Source organism: Eubalaena glacialis, chromosome 15 (genome assembly GCF_028564815.1).
Source record: "Eubalaena glacialis isolate mEubGla1 chromosome 15, mEubGla1.1.hap2.+ XY, whole genome shotgun sequence".
Taxonomy (NCBI): domain Eukaryota; kingdom Metazoa; phylum Chordata; class Mammalia; order Artiodactyla; family Balaenidae; genus Eubalaena; species Eubalaena glacialis.
Genome location: NC_083730.1, coordinates 53331693 through 53348086, shown reverse-complemented (window position 1 = coordinate 53348086; position 16394 = coordinate 53331693). Strand labels below are relative to the sequence as shown.

The 16394-nt window shown below is 45.3% G+C and overlaps 1 protein-coding gene across 1 annotated transcript in view; it reads right to left on the bottom strand.

Annotated features, from left to right (window-relative positions):
* Positions 1-7030, bottom strand: part of ANKRD29 (ankyrin repeat domain 29) — a 40133-nt gene extending 33103 nt beyond the window's left edge. The window contains exons 1-2 of the mRNA XM_061169807.1: positions 6990-7030; positions 4423-4508 (exon numbers count right to left, since the gene is read on the bottom strand). Of these exons, the coding sequence (XP_061025790.1) occupies positions 4423-4491 (69 nt within the window). The 5' untranslated portion in view covers positions 4492-4508; positions 6990-7030. The remainder of the gene's footprint in view (positions 1-4422; positions 4509-6989) is intronic.
* Between the last annotated feature and the right edge of the window lie 9364 nt (positions 7031-16394).

Here is a 16394-nt window from a genome sequence, read left to right as displayed (position 1 = left end):
GTCTACAAGGTTAGGAGACACTGTACAGACAGGGAAGAGATGGTGAGCTGAGGCTACGATCGTGGGGACGGCAGGATGAGACAGACGGGAGAAATTTCAAGGAGCTAAACTGAATAGTCTCGGTCTGTGACTGTCTGTGCAGGAGCGGAGGGAGAGGGAGCCTGGCGGATGTGGTGCCACTCATGGAAGTCGGAAGCTCCGGTTGAAAGGCAGATTATGGGAAAAAATGATGAGTTCAGCTTTGCACATGCCGAGTTTCAGATGCCTATGGGGCATCTAGGTGGAAATGTCTAGCAAAGCAATGCGTAAGTTCTCCTATCACACCGCGGCCAACCCATTTTACTGGAGTGCAGGAATCCTGAGCTAATACTTACCAAGTGCTTATTCCGTACCAGTGGCACATCCTCTGCAGACTAGCTCATTTAATGCTCATCACAGCTCGGGGAAGTGGGTGCATTACTATCCCACTGCTCAGATGACGTAAGTGAGAAGCGAGAAGCAACAAGGCAGGCTTCAGCCCCAGGCAGTCTGGTGCTTGAGGCTGGGCTTTCAGCCGTCCTACCGTCCTGCCTCCTGCGGAATTCTCCTCCTGAGACAGCAAGGAATAGGCAGTGTGGACCCCAGTGACCTCCTTCCTACCCTCATTCCAAGTCCTCTTCTGCCAAGATGGAAAGTTCCCCGACCTTCCTTCTCTTTGGGGTCTACAGACCACATTGCCTGGTTAACTTCCAAACCTCCTCTGGGTACAATCTGCACATAATCATGAAATGCTGTTTACAAAGGGCAGCCCTTTAAGCCTTTAAAGGAGATGATGCACGTGAAAATGCTTCACACAAATCTTAAGGCACTTCACCAATCGTGTGATTGCTATTTAACCTCTTCCTTGGTTTTTCGGGTCTCTGCAAGCAGGCTGTTGGCTGTGACCGTGTCATCACAGCAGTGACAACCTGCGTTGGGTTCTTGCTCTGTATCAGGCAGTGTGCTGAGTACTCTCACTGTTCTAACGCTTTTAATTCCCAGAACAACCCCATGAGGTAGGTGTTACTGTTCCCATTTTTAAGATGAGGAAACTGAGGCACAGAAGTGACTTACGTTAAGTCATCCAGCTAGGAAGTAACGGGATTCAAACCCAAGTCTGTTTGGGTCCAGGGTCTGAGATCCTATATCTTATCCGCTGTGAGAATACCTGAGTATAACCTTCCACATATGCCATCTTCCCTTCTCTTTTTTCCCCCTATTTACTGCCAGAATTTTGGCTCACACAGTGGTCATTAGCACACTACCAGAAATTAAATACAGGAAGGAAGGGGAGAGAAACACAGAAGGGAAGTTGTTACTTGTACAGAACTGGAATTCTGATTAAAAGCTAAGAGGGGGTAGAGATCTAAACTATTGGTTTAAAAAAGGGTTGAGAATAATGTGGATTTCATTTGTATAATTAATCTAATCAAGAGAACATTAGCTTTGTTCAACGATGAATTTCTCTGATGTTGGAAGGCGCATTAAACAAGGGGATAAGGAAGGTTGAGAGACCACGGGCAGAAGGAGGTTTTTGATATGTCACCGTTCCACTTTGTGCTAAACGGCTGAAATTTACAGAATTGCTTAATAAACATTAACTGAGAATTAACCCTGCGTTGTAAGTATCATTACACTTCTATAAGTGATAGGAAACCGAAGAGGAAAAAGTAAGTGATTTATTCACCCAGGCATTCTGCCTAAGAGGTAGGCCTGTATAACACTGGCGTTTCCAAACTCAGAACTCAAGACCACGTTTAAAGTCTGTTTAATACATATATGTTCCGAATAGGCCAATCGATAGAGGTAGCAAGTAGTTTAGCAGTTTTCTGAAACGAGGATGTTTGGAGGAATACAGTGACTGCTAAGAGGTATATAGTTTCTTTTTGGGGTGATTAAAATATTCTAAAATTGATTGTGCTAATGGCTGCACAACTCTGTGAATATGCTAAAAACCACTGAAATGAACACTTTAGCTGGGTGAATTATATGGTATGTGATCTGTATTTCAATATAGCTGTTAAAAAAAATACATGGCTTTGTTAATTTATTCTCCTGTGGCTCATCCAAAAAATTTCAGCTGATTGATGAACTGGAGTTGATTTTGAGATAATTTACATACCTTCAGAACATGGATGGAACATATAAGTTCCTGTACGTCTGGCCAAGACATGAGCAATTTCTATCACCAAGATGAAGCCTGGTATTGAGATGCTTTATCCTCTTGGGTAAGACAGGCTCAAGAAAGACCTAGGTATTATTCTTTATCTAGTGATGATTTCCCTGGGATGGTGACCTCCCTCATTGGGTTAGGGTCTAACCCCCAAATTGTGCCAGACTTTTGGCAACCTCAGCCCTGGAGAAATAGCTGTTATAAAGACAAAAGTTAATGTACTGAAATCCATGAGCTTCATTCCACAGAAAGACTCAGACCTGCACTTTGAGTTTGCTTTTACTTTAAAAACAATTCCAACAAACATGTATCTCTTTTCCCAACCAGAACAAATTGGGAGTTGCGAACGGTGAAACAGGAAGTTTACTGGAGAGGCAAAGCGCTACCAGCAAGAAGGGACTGCTGACAGCATAATGGACAAAGGATAAAAAAGGGTGTCCACGTGGTTCAGAAGCAAATAGCCCTACAGGTGGTGACTCAGTCATCGAGAAGAAGCGAAATTGTGGTTTCCAACGCTCTGTTGATCCTCCCACAGACTCAGCCAACAATGCTGGGTCTTTTCAATGCAGGCCTTGGAGATCCAGGGCCTCGGGCCTACAAGCCTTCCAGCTGCCGATGAAAATGAAACAGTTAATCTATGGCTCCAAAATCAAAGTTAATGAAAACTTCATTCAGTATGTACGAAATGTAACATGTTGTCAACTTTACTAATCGCTAAAATTGGTATTCATAAAATATCGCTGACACATGAATATAATCTGCAGGTCTGATTTTCTCACTATACAAGAACTACTGAATTGCAGAAAAAATCCTGGACAAATGTAAATTAAATGTTATTTGTTGCTAAATAATTTAAAAAGCAATAGTACACAAATTCTTCCAAAAATGTACAATAAATAAATTGTACAAAATGTACAATAAAAGGGCTTGTGGGATCTTAGTTCCCCAAACAGGGATCGAACCTGGGCCCCTGGCAGTGAAAGTGCTGACTCCAAACCACTGGACTGCCAGGGAATTCCCAAAAGTTGCTATTCTCATTGTGGGCTGAGGGTACATTTTAATATGTTTGGTATGATGTGAGCTGGGGCTAGTGCAGGGTTAGTCACCGGCCTGTGACTCTGCTCCCCTCCCTGACTCCCCCTCAAGCCTTCCCTCTGTGCCTTTTGGAACTCCTCCACTTGCTGGAAAATCAACCGTCTTTCTCCTTCACTTAGCACCGAGCTTCCTCTGCCTCCCTGGTGGAGGCTGGGCCTGTTCCCACCCCAGCCCTAGGGTGGGGAATGGAGCGGGGCCCTCCTCACCTGGCTTCCAGACACTGCCCTTCTCACCAGGTGTACACATCTCTGCTGCTTCAAGACTCAGGCCACCCCACCTTCTCATCCCCTGCCTCACCTCAAGGTAGTTGTCGCCTCCTGACATTTTCTTCACTGAAAATGTTGGCACCTTCCTTTCTGCCCACCCCAAATTCTGACCGCATCCTGGCCTTCACTTTACAAAACATCAATATCTCTGCCCCTCCCACCTCCTGAGAACTTCACCACTCAGCTCAATCATCCCCTCCATGTGCAAGCCTTCTCAGCACTCCCTGTTGTCATCTTAAAATATTTTTTTATTGAGATATAATGAACATACTATAAAATTCATCCTTTTAAAGCGTAAAATTCAGGGGTTTTTAGATTAATCTCAAGGTTTCACAACCATCACCACTATTCCAGAACATTTTCATCAACCAGGAGAAACCTCATACCTATTAACAATCACTCCCCATCACCTCCTTCTTCCCCCAGTCCCTAAGCTACTTTCTGTCTCTATGGATTTGCCTATTCTGGACATTTTGTATAAATAGAATCATATAATACATGGCCTTCTGTGTCTGGCTTTTTGCACTTAACATAACGTTTTCAAGGTCCATGCATGTAGCTACGTATGAGTGCTTCATTCCTTTTGTTGGTTGTATGATATTCCATTGTATGGATATACCATGTTATGGACTGAATGATTGTGTCCTCCCCCCTTCAAGTTACTATGTTGAATTCCTAACCCTCATTGTGATGATATTTGGAGGTGGGGCATTTGGAGATAATTAGGTTTAGATTAGGTCCTGAGGGTGGAGCCCCCATCGTGGGGTTAGTGCCCTTACAAGAAAAGGAAGACATTAGAGCTCCTTCTCTCCCCTTTCTGAGGAGATAGCCAGAAGGTGGCTGTCTGCAAGCCAGGAAGAGGGTTCTCACCGGACACTGAACTTGCCAGCAGCTTGACTGTGGACTTCCCAGCCTCCAGCACCTGACATATGTTTTCATTTCTTGTGCATATACACCTAGAAGCAGAATTGTTGGGTCATATGGTAGCTCTATGTTTAACTCTTTGAAGGATGACTAGACTGTTTTCTATTATGGCTGCATCATTTTATATTCCTACCAGTAATGTATGAGGGTTCCAATTTCTCCACATCCTTGTCAACACTTGTCATTGTCTGTCTTGTTGACTGTAATCATCCTAATGGGTGTGAAGTGGTATCTCATTGTGGTTTTGATTTGCATTTCCCTGATGGCTAATGATGTCAAATATCCTTTCAGTGGCTTATTGGCCATTTGTATATCTCCTTGGGAGAAACGTCTATTCAGATCCTTTGACCATTTTAAAATTGGGTTGTCTTGTTTATTGTTGAGATGTCTATTATCATTTAAAGATGCTCAAGTCTCTACCATTTTAAAGAAAACAAACCCTTGGCCAAGTCTGGATTCCTGCTGCAGCCACTGTTCCCGCAGAATTTTTTGAGAGTTCTCTCCACTTGTGGTTTCCACCCACTCTCTTTTCAAGCTATTACAATCTGGCTTCTGAACTCAACACTGCATTAAAACTGCTCTCAGCAAGGTCACCAGAGCCTGTTTTGTTACTAAATTCAAGGGACACTTTTCAATTCTAAGCTTGTTTGATTTCTCTGTGGTATTTAACTCTGCATTCCTCTCTGCCTTTATGGAAAGACTACAGATTCTTGGCTTAATGATAGCACATGCTTCTGATTTTTCTCATACATTTCTGTCTGCTCCTCCATTTTTTCAATGGGTTTCCTTTATTCTGCTCATTCTTAAAGTCTTGAGCTTCTTTAAGATTTTGTCCTCAGTCCTCTTCTTTTTTTTTTTTTTTTTAATAAATTTTATTTATTTATTTTTGGCTGCACTGGGTCTTGGTTGCTGCGCGTTGGCTTTCTCTAGTTGTGGCGAGCGGGGGCTACTCTTCGTCGCGGTGCGCGGGCTTCTCATTGCAGTGGCTTCTCTTGTTGCGGAGCACGGGCTCTAGGCTCGCGGGCTTCAGTAGTTGTGGCACGCGGCCTCTAGAGCACAGGCTCTGTAGTTGTGGCACGCGGGCTTAGCTGCTCCGTGGCATGTGCGATCTTCCCGGATCAGGGATCGAACCTGTGTACCCTGCATTGGCAGGTGGATTCTTAACCACTGCGCCACCAGGGAAGCCCAGTCTTCTTATTTTCTACCTTTACATGATCTCACTGGGCAGTCACATTCATCCCCAAGGGTTCAATGACCACTTAACACTGCTCACTCTTTAATCTCATCTCTATCTCCTGCCTAGACTACTCTCCTGGGCTCCCAGTTTGTACATCTAACCAACATCTCTACTTGGACTCCTATCCATCCTTAAACTTGACATGTCCCACCCCAAACATTTTATCTTTACTTCTCTGGCCTTCCCTAACTCAGTGAATCACATCAATTACCGAATTCTGCTGATTAAAAAAAATTTTGTCACTCACATTTGTCTGCTTCCTCCCATCCTCAAAACCTGTGCCCTAGTCTGGTACCATTTAACAAGATGACCCCAACATCGCCCTGACTGGTCTCCCAGCTCCATCCTCTTCTCCAAACCGTAGCCAGAGATCTTTCTAACATGCAAATCTCACCGTGTCATTCCTCTGCTCACACGAGCTACTGTAAGAGGTGGGATTACACTGGCTTTGGAGCCAGACACACCAGGGTTTCAATCTGAACACCATTCACACACTGGCTGCACAGCTGTGGGAGGAGTTATTTAACTTCTCCATGTTTTAGTTTTCTTATTTGGAAAGAAAAAGTGGGGGGCACCAAAGTACCATCTCGTGGGTCCTCCTGAGGATTCAGAAGATGCACCATGATGCCCTTGGTTCAGAGTCGGGCACATTTTATGCGCTCAATACATTTTAACTACTATTTTTATTAAAACCTTCAATAGAGGCATATCAATGAACCTCATTTTCATCCTAAAATGTGGGCGTTAAATGAATGACTTTAATAACCTCTTTGGACACTGAAGTCTGGTAATCAATCGCAGGTCACTCTGCGCTGGTCACTCAGCTTCGGGGTCAAAAAAGTCCTGTGAGGAGGAGGCAGCAGTGGTGCGGCTGGCGTTCGGGAACGCGGACGCAGGATCGGGCATCGGTGCCGCAGCCCCGGTCCCTGCGAGAGGCGGCCGCAGAGGAGCGCAGACCCAGGGCTTCTTCCCCGCCCCCACCTGACCGTTACCCCGGCGACAGTCCCCGCCGCCCCTGCGCCCCGCGGCCGGGCTCACCGCACCTGCAGCCAGAAGTACTGAAAGCCTTTCGGGCAAAAACCGCACTCCTAGACCACAAACCACAGGAGCCATCCAGGCCCGGTCGCTCCCTCCCGGCCCCCGCCAGGCCCCCCGGGGCGGCGGCCACCCCACCCTGCGGGCCCGCGGCGGCTCCGGGCGGACGGTGGGGTGCGGGCCCCACCGCCGCAGGTCTGCCGCCCGCCCGGCGCTCCCTCCCGGAGCCCGCGGCGCTCACCTTTAACGACATCCTGCACATGTCCGCGGCCGCCCCGCCGGGACCGGTGCGCTTCCGGCCCGGACGCCCGGCCCAGCCCTCCCCCGCTCTCCCGCCGCCTTCCGCAGAGGGGCGGCCTTCCAGGCGCCGCGCGCTCTCGCCGCAGACGGGGCCGGGTTGGGGGTGGGGGGCGGGGGGAGAGAAGAACGGAAGGGGGAGGTACGGGGGGGGTCACACGCGATCGCCCTCCGCTTACCTGCCACACACACTCCCAACTCCGCACGCACTGTGCACACTCTACACACACACAGGTTCACACACACACCACTGCACGCTCACAACCTCACATCACTCGTCACACATCCAGGCTCACTCCTTCCCACTCCAAACTGTGCACCTCACACTGTGCACACTTTCCAGGTTCCACACACACGACCCTAGCCCCACGTTTTAAACCTACTTGATACTCCGTGACAAAGTTGATTTAAGCTAACTGCATTCATTCACAGGAGAAATAAGCATATTAATGATTCAAAAGTTGGATAGAAATGTTTTCTATTGTAGTACAATGTGCTAACATCTTTATATGTCATGTGCTATGAAAAATTTTCGTATGCACTAAAAACTTAATTTAAAATAAAATTTTGGTTCAGGAGGAAAAAAAAAAAACACACCTACACCCCTCACACACCCACCTTCTCTCTCATGCACACACTCCATGCACATCCACATTCCTCACACACACACACTGCAGTCTCCACACAGACTCTACATTCCACACACACAGGTTCACACGCAATACATAATTCCACACTCACATCCATGTATACACACTACACACACATCCAAACACAAATCCACACACACCCACGTCCTCCAAAAGGGCATGGTCTTCATCAGATGACTCTTAACCTTCATTACAGCACAAATATGATGATGGAAATGAAACATAAGAAAAATATTCACCCATCATCCCACCACTCTTTCAAATAACTATTTTCATGTTTGTTTCTGACCTTCTAGGTTTTCTTTTCTTTTTCTTCTTTTTCTTTTATAAGAATCTGGGATTTTTCCTCCTGGGGAAAGAGCTGGGAAACAAGCCTTTTGATTGAAGGAATGATAAGTGGTATTTTCCTTTTTGAAGGTGAAGGGCACAGTTTGAAATAGACACATATTCCTCTATCTTTTTACCACACCGATCACCTCCTCCTCTTGGCCTTATCCTGCACACCTGCAGCATCACAGGAGCTGTCCACTCCCTCGAACGTACTGCTTGCTAATTGCCCAGGGTTGGTCTGAGGGGAGTAAAAGTGGGAGAGTCATATTTTTTTAAATTAAAAAATATATTATTTTAAAAGTATAAACAGCAATAATATCCTTTCTAGAAAATTCGAACGCTAAAGTAAAAGTGAACGTCTCACACCCTCACACTACAGGAATCCACTCATCCTCCTCCTCACCTCTGTTTGAGCCTCCTTTTTTCCAATGAATCTGTAATGATTTTTTAATTTAAAAGTTAAAAAAATATAACTACAAATTAAAGTTCATAAAGAACATAAAAATGTTTATCGTGTATGGATAAATTGTATTACTTTGTGTTTAAAACAATTTTAAGGAAAGAAGTTCCAAAATTTGATAGGAATTTCTAATTTTTAAAATCAAGAAAGACTCAGGGACTTCCCTGGCGGTCCAGCGTTTAAGACTCCGCCCTTGCACCGCAGGGGGCGCGGTTTCGATTCCTGGTCGGGAAACTAAGATACCACATGCTGCATGGTGCTGCCAAAAAGTAAAAAAAGAAAAAAAAGACTCAAAACTTTTCCCCTGCCCTGGGTGTCTATGGATGAGATAGTTTTGAAGTTGCTACATGACATTATTATATAAAATCAAGCATCGGAAGTTTTGCTTTATTAATAGTTTTGATAAACAAAAAGAGGAAGGGAAAGAATTAATATTTTGAGTGCTATGTACCAGGAGCTTCCCTTGTAAGAATGCTATGAGGTGTGTATTATGCTCAGTCCACAGCTGGAAAAAACTGTTTCTGAAAGATGAAGTAATTTGCTAATGAGTGGTCAGGCTAGACCTTTAATTAGGTCTTTCTGTGGGCTTCCCTGGTGGCGCAGTGGTTAAGAATCTGCCTGCCAATGCAGGGAACACGGGTTCGAGCCCTGGTCCGGGAGGATCCCACATGCCGCGGAGCAACTGGGCCCATGCGCCACAGCTCTTGAGCCTGCACTGCAGAGGCCGCGATCCACAACTACTGAGCTAATCCACAACTAGTGTGCCACAACTGCTGAAACCCGCGCGCCTGGAGCCCGTGTTCGGCTGCGGGAGAAGCCACCGCAATGAGAGGCCCATGTGCCGCAGCCAAGAGTGGCCCCGGCTGGCCGCAACTTCGTTGCGTGCAGCAACGAAGACCCAACGCAGCCAATAATAAATAAATAAATAAATAAAAGTCTTTCTGGCTTCAAAGCCTGTTTCCTTTCCACTCAAGAGTTGTTTTGGGCATTGTCTCTGGCCAGGCTGCTGATGGGATTCTTGTCAAAGGAAAGAAAGTGCCTGAATAAAAAGTTTAAATGGTTAAAAAAAAAAAAAAAAAAAAAAGAATGTGCATATACACCATCCCATACACGTGGCTCAGCTTGTCTTCATGAAAAAGCCCCCAAACAGAGCAAAACTCGCATGACCACAGCCAGCACCTCCTTCTAAAGTCTTCTACTCTGGAACTTAGCAGGAACCCACCAGGTCTAACACAGGAAATTCAATCCCTGTAGCCCCACCCTCCATATTCAAATACTTTCTCACTCACCCAAAAGAAGGGCTCCACACTTGTCCTAGGCATCTCCTTGTTATCATCCTCCCTCCCATCCCCATGGCTCGCTCGCGTCTTCTCTCTTCCGTCTGCCGTAACCCCAATCTTGACCTAGCGGAGTTACTCCCAGCTCAAGTCCCTTCCCGCACCCTGCCCCTCAGCCATCTCTCTCCCAACTTTGTTGAGTTCTTGCTGTAATTCCGCTCTGCACCACATCCGTTAGCCCGAGGTATCTCTCTAGACTTTGCTTCTGTTACTTTTGACTCCTCCAGCGGAGTCTAAATTCTTCAAAGCCAGACTCTGAGTCTTATAATATGTCTTTTATTTTTTTCAGGGGTTAGTTTACGGCTGGAGATATGGTAGGTGGTCGAAATGTATTCATTGTTGATTGAATATAAGATTCAGGAATTGTGTTCTCCACATCTACGTGGTCAGAAAGCCCACCACTCCTTTGCAGACACCCATGACACATAAGCACAGCCATCTGAGTTCATTTCAAATGAGGCCATGTTTGTTATCACCGTGGTTTATACCAGCACAGGCTGTAATGTGTTTGTTCTCGATTTTGCACTCTCAGTTTACGCCCTAGCAGGACTTGCTCTAGTAGGTCAGGCTGGTCTACTGAGCCCTCTTGCTCCTCTTTTTGTCATCAGGCCCCTGCACCCCAATTAAGAGTCTACCCTGGACAATTTGCCTGTCTACATCCCCCGTCTACATTCCCACCCCACATCTCCAGCTGGTTAACTCAGTCTCTCCTTTTGGAATTTACACCAGACAAGGCTTCATGCAGCTGGGAGTGTAGCAGACACGGCGTTGAACAATCTGCCCAACACCCTTTGCCCCCTTCTTTCCTGATCAAGACACCAATTTTGCTCAGGCATCTACTGTACTGCACCTTGGGATATGCTTCAGGGACCCCAGCCCTATTTTCTGTCCAAAACTTTCTAATCTAAGCTAGTGACAGTGCTTGGTTTGAGTGTGGGCATGTGGCATATTTTGATCTCTGAGACATGAGAGGAGGTGTGCTGGGGGCTTCTGAGAAAGATTTCCTTGCTTCTAAGAGAGATACCCAGGAGGAGAAAGTCTTTTCTTCCTTGTGATGCTGTCCTGAATGGATGTGATGCCCGGAATTTCTGCAACCACCTCGTGACCATGAGGGGAGCTATCTTCTGAGGGTGGCAGAGCAAAGAGATGGTGTCACTAAGGTCTGTGTTGACCAACTGGGGCTGCCCTGTCCCAGGACTTCTTGCTGTTTAAGCTACTTTCCATTGAAAGTATTCTGGTCCTGGGTGAGAATGAAAGCAAGGGGTGGGGGGCAAAGGGTCAGGAACTTAACCCATGTTGATTAATGTCCATTATGTGCTGGCATTTTAAATGTGTCATTAAATTTTACTCTCATTCCAGCTTTATATGAAAGCATTCTTGATGATGAAACTGAGACTCAGAGTGGGTGAGAACTTGTTTCTAATCACAGGGACGAAAAGTAAGAAAGTGGTATTTGAACCCAGGCAAATTTGAGAGTAAAACTCCTGCTCTCTCCACTATGCTATCTTTCCAGGTCTGTACATAACAATGATATATATATATATATATATAAAATAATGGTATAGAAAAATGATATATAACAAAGATGTATAACAATGACCTTTAATACAACTTCCTAGAGTTATCACTTGCTAACTATGCCCCTGATCTTTTAAAAAGCATATAATAACATAATTGGAATCATGTGTATTCTGCTTTTTTACAAACATGCTGAAGAGGACATTTTCCTCTGGCATAAAAATTCTTTGAAAATCTTGCTTTTAATGGCTGCATTTAAAATTGAGGTATACTATAATTGATTTAGCCTTTATCCTATTACAAGAACTTTCATTGATTTTAGTTTTGCTATTAAAAATAATCCTAGAATAATTATTTCATACCTAAATTTTATCCACACCTCTCATTATTTCATACTAGGATAAATTTCTAGAATTCCAGAGCCAAAACATATGAACATTGTAAAGGCTGCTAATTCATATCTACCAATTGCTTTACAGAAATTCTCTGGCAGTTTTATACCTCCATCCAGGCTGATTAAATTATTATTTTGGATTTTTCTGAATGCTGACTGTGTAGGCAAACATTATATGCGCTAAGCTTTCTACTTATTTGTTTGCTTATTTATACCCCTGCCAGACATTATTTAAATTCTCTTAAACAATTGCATAGAATAAAACAGGGTAAAAATAAAATAAGAAATTTTTAAAAATGGGACAAAGAGAAATTGAAAACAGGAAAGATAACACAAAGCCAGGAATAAGAGAGAACACAAAAGGGGAGGCAGGAGGGACACACTTGGCTTTTCAACTACCAACACAGAGCTGGGACACCATCATTTTTATGGTTCATGAGTGTCCCTAAGATCAAAACTCTCCAGTTGCCTGTGAAAGGGTCAACTATTACAGGCAGAACTAAAACCGTACAGAGCAATGCACAGCTTCCTCAGCATTATCGTTATGGTAAATGCATTGGTAAATTTCACAGAGCTGATTTGGGGCTATTCCTTCATGCAGGCTGACAACCTAACATCAGAGGAATTCAGGAGAACTCAAAATATTGCAGCTTAGGTACAGCATCTGCTGGGCTGGCTTCCAGGAGGATGGGGGGGACCACTGACCCTTAAATGGTCCTCTATAAATACTGTTCTTCTCAAGTCATTGAATGGCTCAGTTTGAGGTTCATTTTCCAGCTGGTACCTGGAGCGCAGTTGACTTAGGCATGGAGTTAAATCATGTAAACATGGAAATGAGAACTCCTTTCTAATAATAGCTCAGAAACCTGACATGAACTTAAACGGGAGACTATCCACCCAGTCAGAGAGTAGATAAAGCCCCGGAAGAACCCAAGATGGAGGCTACTGAGCCCTGGTAAAGACAGAGTGCTTGACCACGGACATCAAGTAGCCATATGGCCAGAACTTTCCATCATGAGCTAGGTTCTGTCATAAGCTTGGGTGGAGCCAGCAATAATCCATCATAAGGTGGAAGTGGTACATCTGAGGTTGAGTCTGAGCAGGATCAGAGGGCACAGGCAAACCTGTACGATTGTACCTCTCTCAGCTTACACTTGCTGATCTATGGGGAAGCCCTTTGGCCAACCAGATGGAGAAGGAATAAGCTCAAGCCTGGGTCTTGGCCTGCCTGGTAGGATGGGGGATGTATATGAGTATAAGTTAATATGGATGGTGGCTGCACTGTAGTCCCATTCAGAGGTGGCTTGAAAAACAGAACTGCAGGTGGAGGACACGGTCATCCACTTTGCATGGAAAGAGAAGTGGCCCAAGGTGAGTCTATCTATGACTCATGGCAGAGGAGACTGGCTGGACTTGTGGTCATGTCCTAGGAAGAAGAAGTGTTGGAGGATTGGGGATAAGGAGCTCTGGAGGAGTCCTGTGGGTGATTCATGGGAGTGGGCAGAAAGTAAGAAGAGATTTGTAATACATATTAATGCTCAACAGAGAGCATTCACCACAAGAAAGGCACTAAATGACCAAACAGAAAAAATAACTTACCAGTTGACATCAACCAGCCTCTATCATTGGCCTCCCCAGTGCTGGCATGATGGGCTTGTGAGTGATGCAGCTGTGGTGGCAGGGATGAAGGTCATTGAATGGGCCCAAGGGTATGGGCTCCCACTTACCAAGCCTCATCTAGCTACTGTGGCCACTACCTGGCCAATAATAGGCCTCAATACTGAGTCTCCAGTATGCCGTCATCCCTTGAGGAGATCGCCTGGTCATTCGCTGGCAAATTGACTATATTGGACATGTTTCATCCTAGAAAGCCAATGATTTCTTTTGATAAGAATAGACACATTCTAGGTATGGGTTTGCCATTACTCCTGCCTGTGGGGTGTCAGCCAAGCACCATTATCTGGGAGCTTATGGAGTGTTTGTTGGACTAGTAGACTAGCACAGGATCCAGAATAATGTTATGTTAAACCAAGAGACCCACTTTACAGCAAAGGAGGTACCGTCATGGGCTGAAGCCCATGGCATTCACATTACCCAAAGCTGACACACATTTCAGTGTTGGGGGTGGCTTGTTGAAGGCATAGCTGAAGGACCAATTTGGAGATGGTATTTTACAAGCGTAGGGTACCATTTTCCAGGACACAATATACAGTTTAAATCGAAGAGCTGTCTATGGCGCTGTGTCCCATAGAAAGAATATGAGGGTCTGCAGACCGGGGGGTGGGGAGTGGGAGTGGCCCCACTTACCATCACTCCCAATGATCCACTTGTGTTTCCTGTCTCTGCAACTCTAGGCTCTGCCAGTTTCCAAGTTCTGGTTTCCAAAAAGGGGAAGACTTCTATCAATGGGCATAGTAATAGTTCTACTGAACTATAACCTATGGCCACATCTTGGGCACTTTAGGTTCTTTGTGTCCAGGGGCAGCAGGTGAGAAGGGGAGTCACCATCTTGGCAGGTGTAATTGACCACGGTCATCAGGAGGAGGGAGGGCTGCAGTTACACAGTGGGGCAAGGGGAATACTTATGGAATTCAGATGCTCTACCTGGGTATCTCTTGACCATTTTTTGATGGTAAATGGACAAAGGATGAAACTCCAGCCTGAGAAGTCTTCAGGATGGGCAGACATGCTGGCTGAGGATGAGGGGAATTTGGAACAGATGTTCGAGGAGTGAGAGGAGGAGCGTTAGCTGCCGTCCTGAGACCAGCTGCAGCAGCGGGGGCTGTGATGTGTCCCACCAACTTTCCTCTTCCACGTTTCTTCCCAGGAAGAGGGGCCCCCCAGAATCCTAGAGGAGCTGCTCCTGGCACTCGTATGAAGTGGTTCTGAGTGTACAAGGGGGGGCCTGTCTGGGTCATGTGTCTCCCTAACTGGATTCTTCTGCAGAAGGACTTGTCACCCCAGTTACTCAAGTGCTGTCGGCAGATAACTCTCAGCTGCTAGCCCTCTGGGACTGCCTCAGCTACAGAGAGTCACCTTGCTAAGGTCATGCTGTCTTCCCGGGGCCCACATCTCATGACATTGACATGGAAGTATAAAGACCCAGCATTCTTGCCCCTACTCAGCGCTACTCTGACCCAGTGGACTAAGTGCTGGGGTCAAAATGCCAACCCAGGAGCCTTCATCCCTTGGTCAGATGTCCAGATTTTGCTTGAAGTGTTTGATTTTTATTTTATGTCTAGCATTATCGTGTAACTCTCTCAGCTGCCTCGTTTCCAACATTTGTTTAAAGAGAGTCTGGGTTAGTAACTGGAAAGTACTTTATCACTGGGCTGGTAATCTGGCCCTTGGTAATAAAAGCATCTATTATGGGTGGGCCCAGAGGAGGTGCATCTTAAGTGAAGCTGCCCTCAGCATTCCACTGAGGCTTTGCAGTACCATGCAAGGGCTTTATTTTTTAATGTTTGGAGGACCCTGAATGCTGATCAGCTGAAATCTCTGTCCTTACATTTTATTACCAAGTTGTTAAACCCATAGGGGCAAAAGTGCAGCAGAAATGTGCACACAGGTTAAATTATTTCCAAAGTTGGGACTGGTTTCACTTAATCTTTATTATTTATTTATTTACTTATTTTAAAAATAAATTTATTGATTTATTTATTTTTAAAATACATTTATTTATTTATCTATTTTTGGCTGCGTTGGGTCTTCATTGCTGCGCACTGGCTTTCTCTAGTTGTGGCGAGCAGGGGCTACTCTTTGTCGTGGTGCACATGCTTCTCATTGTGGTGGCTTCCCTTGTTGTGGAGTGTGGACTCTAGGAGCATGGGCTTCAGTAGTTGTGGCATGTGGGCTGAGTAGTTGTGGCTCTTGGGCTCTAGAGCGCAGGCTCAGTAGTTGTGGCGCACGGGCTTAGTTGCTCCGCAGCATGTGGGATCCTCCCGGACCAGAGCTCGAACCTGTGTCCCCTGCATTGGCAGGCAGATTCTTAACCACTGTGCCACCAGGGAATTCCCTCACTTAATCTTTAACTGAACCAAAACCATTTAAGAGAAGCCAAAAAGGCTGAGTTCAATCCTTAGGGAAGATGGACTACAAGACTCCCTTGCTATGGAAATTCTCTCACAGTCTCACATGGGAGCAAGAGTGGACTTCAAGTTTAATTTGGTTTGTGGAGATAACAGACTGACTTTTGGAGCCCTTGTTTGGCAATTATATAGTAATGTACCAAACTGTGTCTTAAAATTGTGCAAGTTTCGAGTGTGGCAGGAGCTTCATTCTTTCAGTGAAGATTCCTTAGTTGGCTTCTCACAGCTTAGAGGTAAGTCTAGGGTTATGCTGCAAGGCAGCGTAAGGTTACAGGAACTTCATTGAGGCTGAAAATTAGATGGTGAGCCACATTAAATCAGAAACCATATTTGCCTCATTCTCTTCGTAGCTCCAATGCCAAGTCCAGGCCCTGGCACATAGTAGGTGCTCACTGAGTATTTTTGAAGGCATTCTCTCAGATTACCTGAGGATCCACGAGCTTCTCAGATACGGAATCAAAGCTTCTGATGCTCTTTTCTCTAATGAGATTTGGAGTCTGTGTTTGTGAGGTTCTTCTCTTACTCAGGAATCTAAGGCATGTAGCTACTAGCCTGTAAGGGAGGCCATTGGG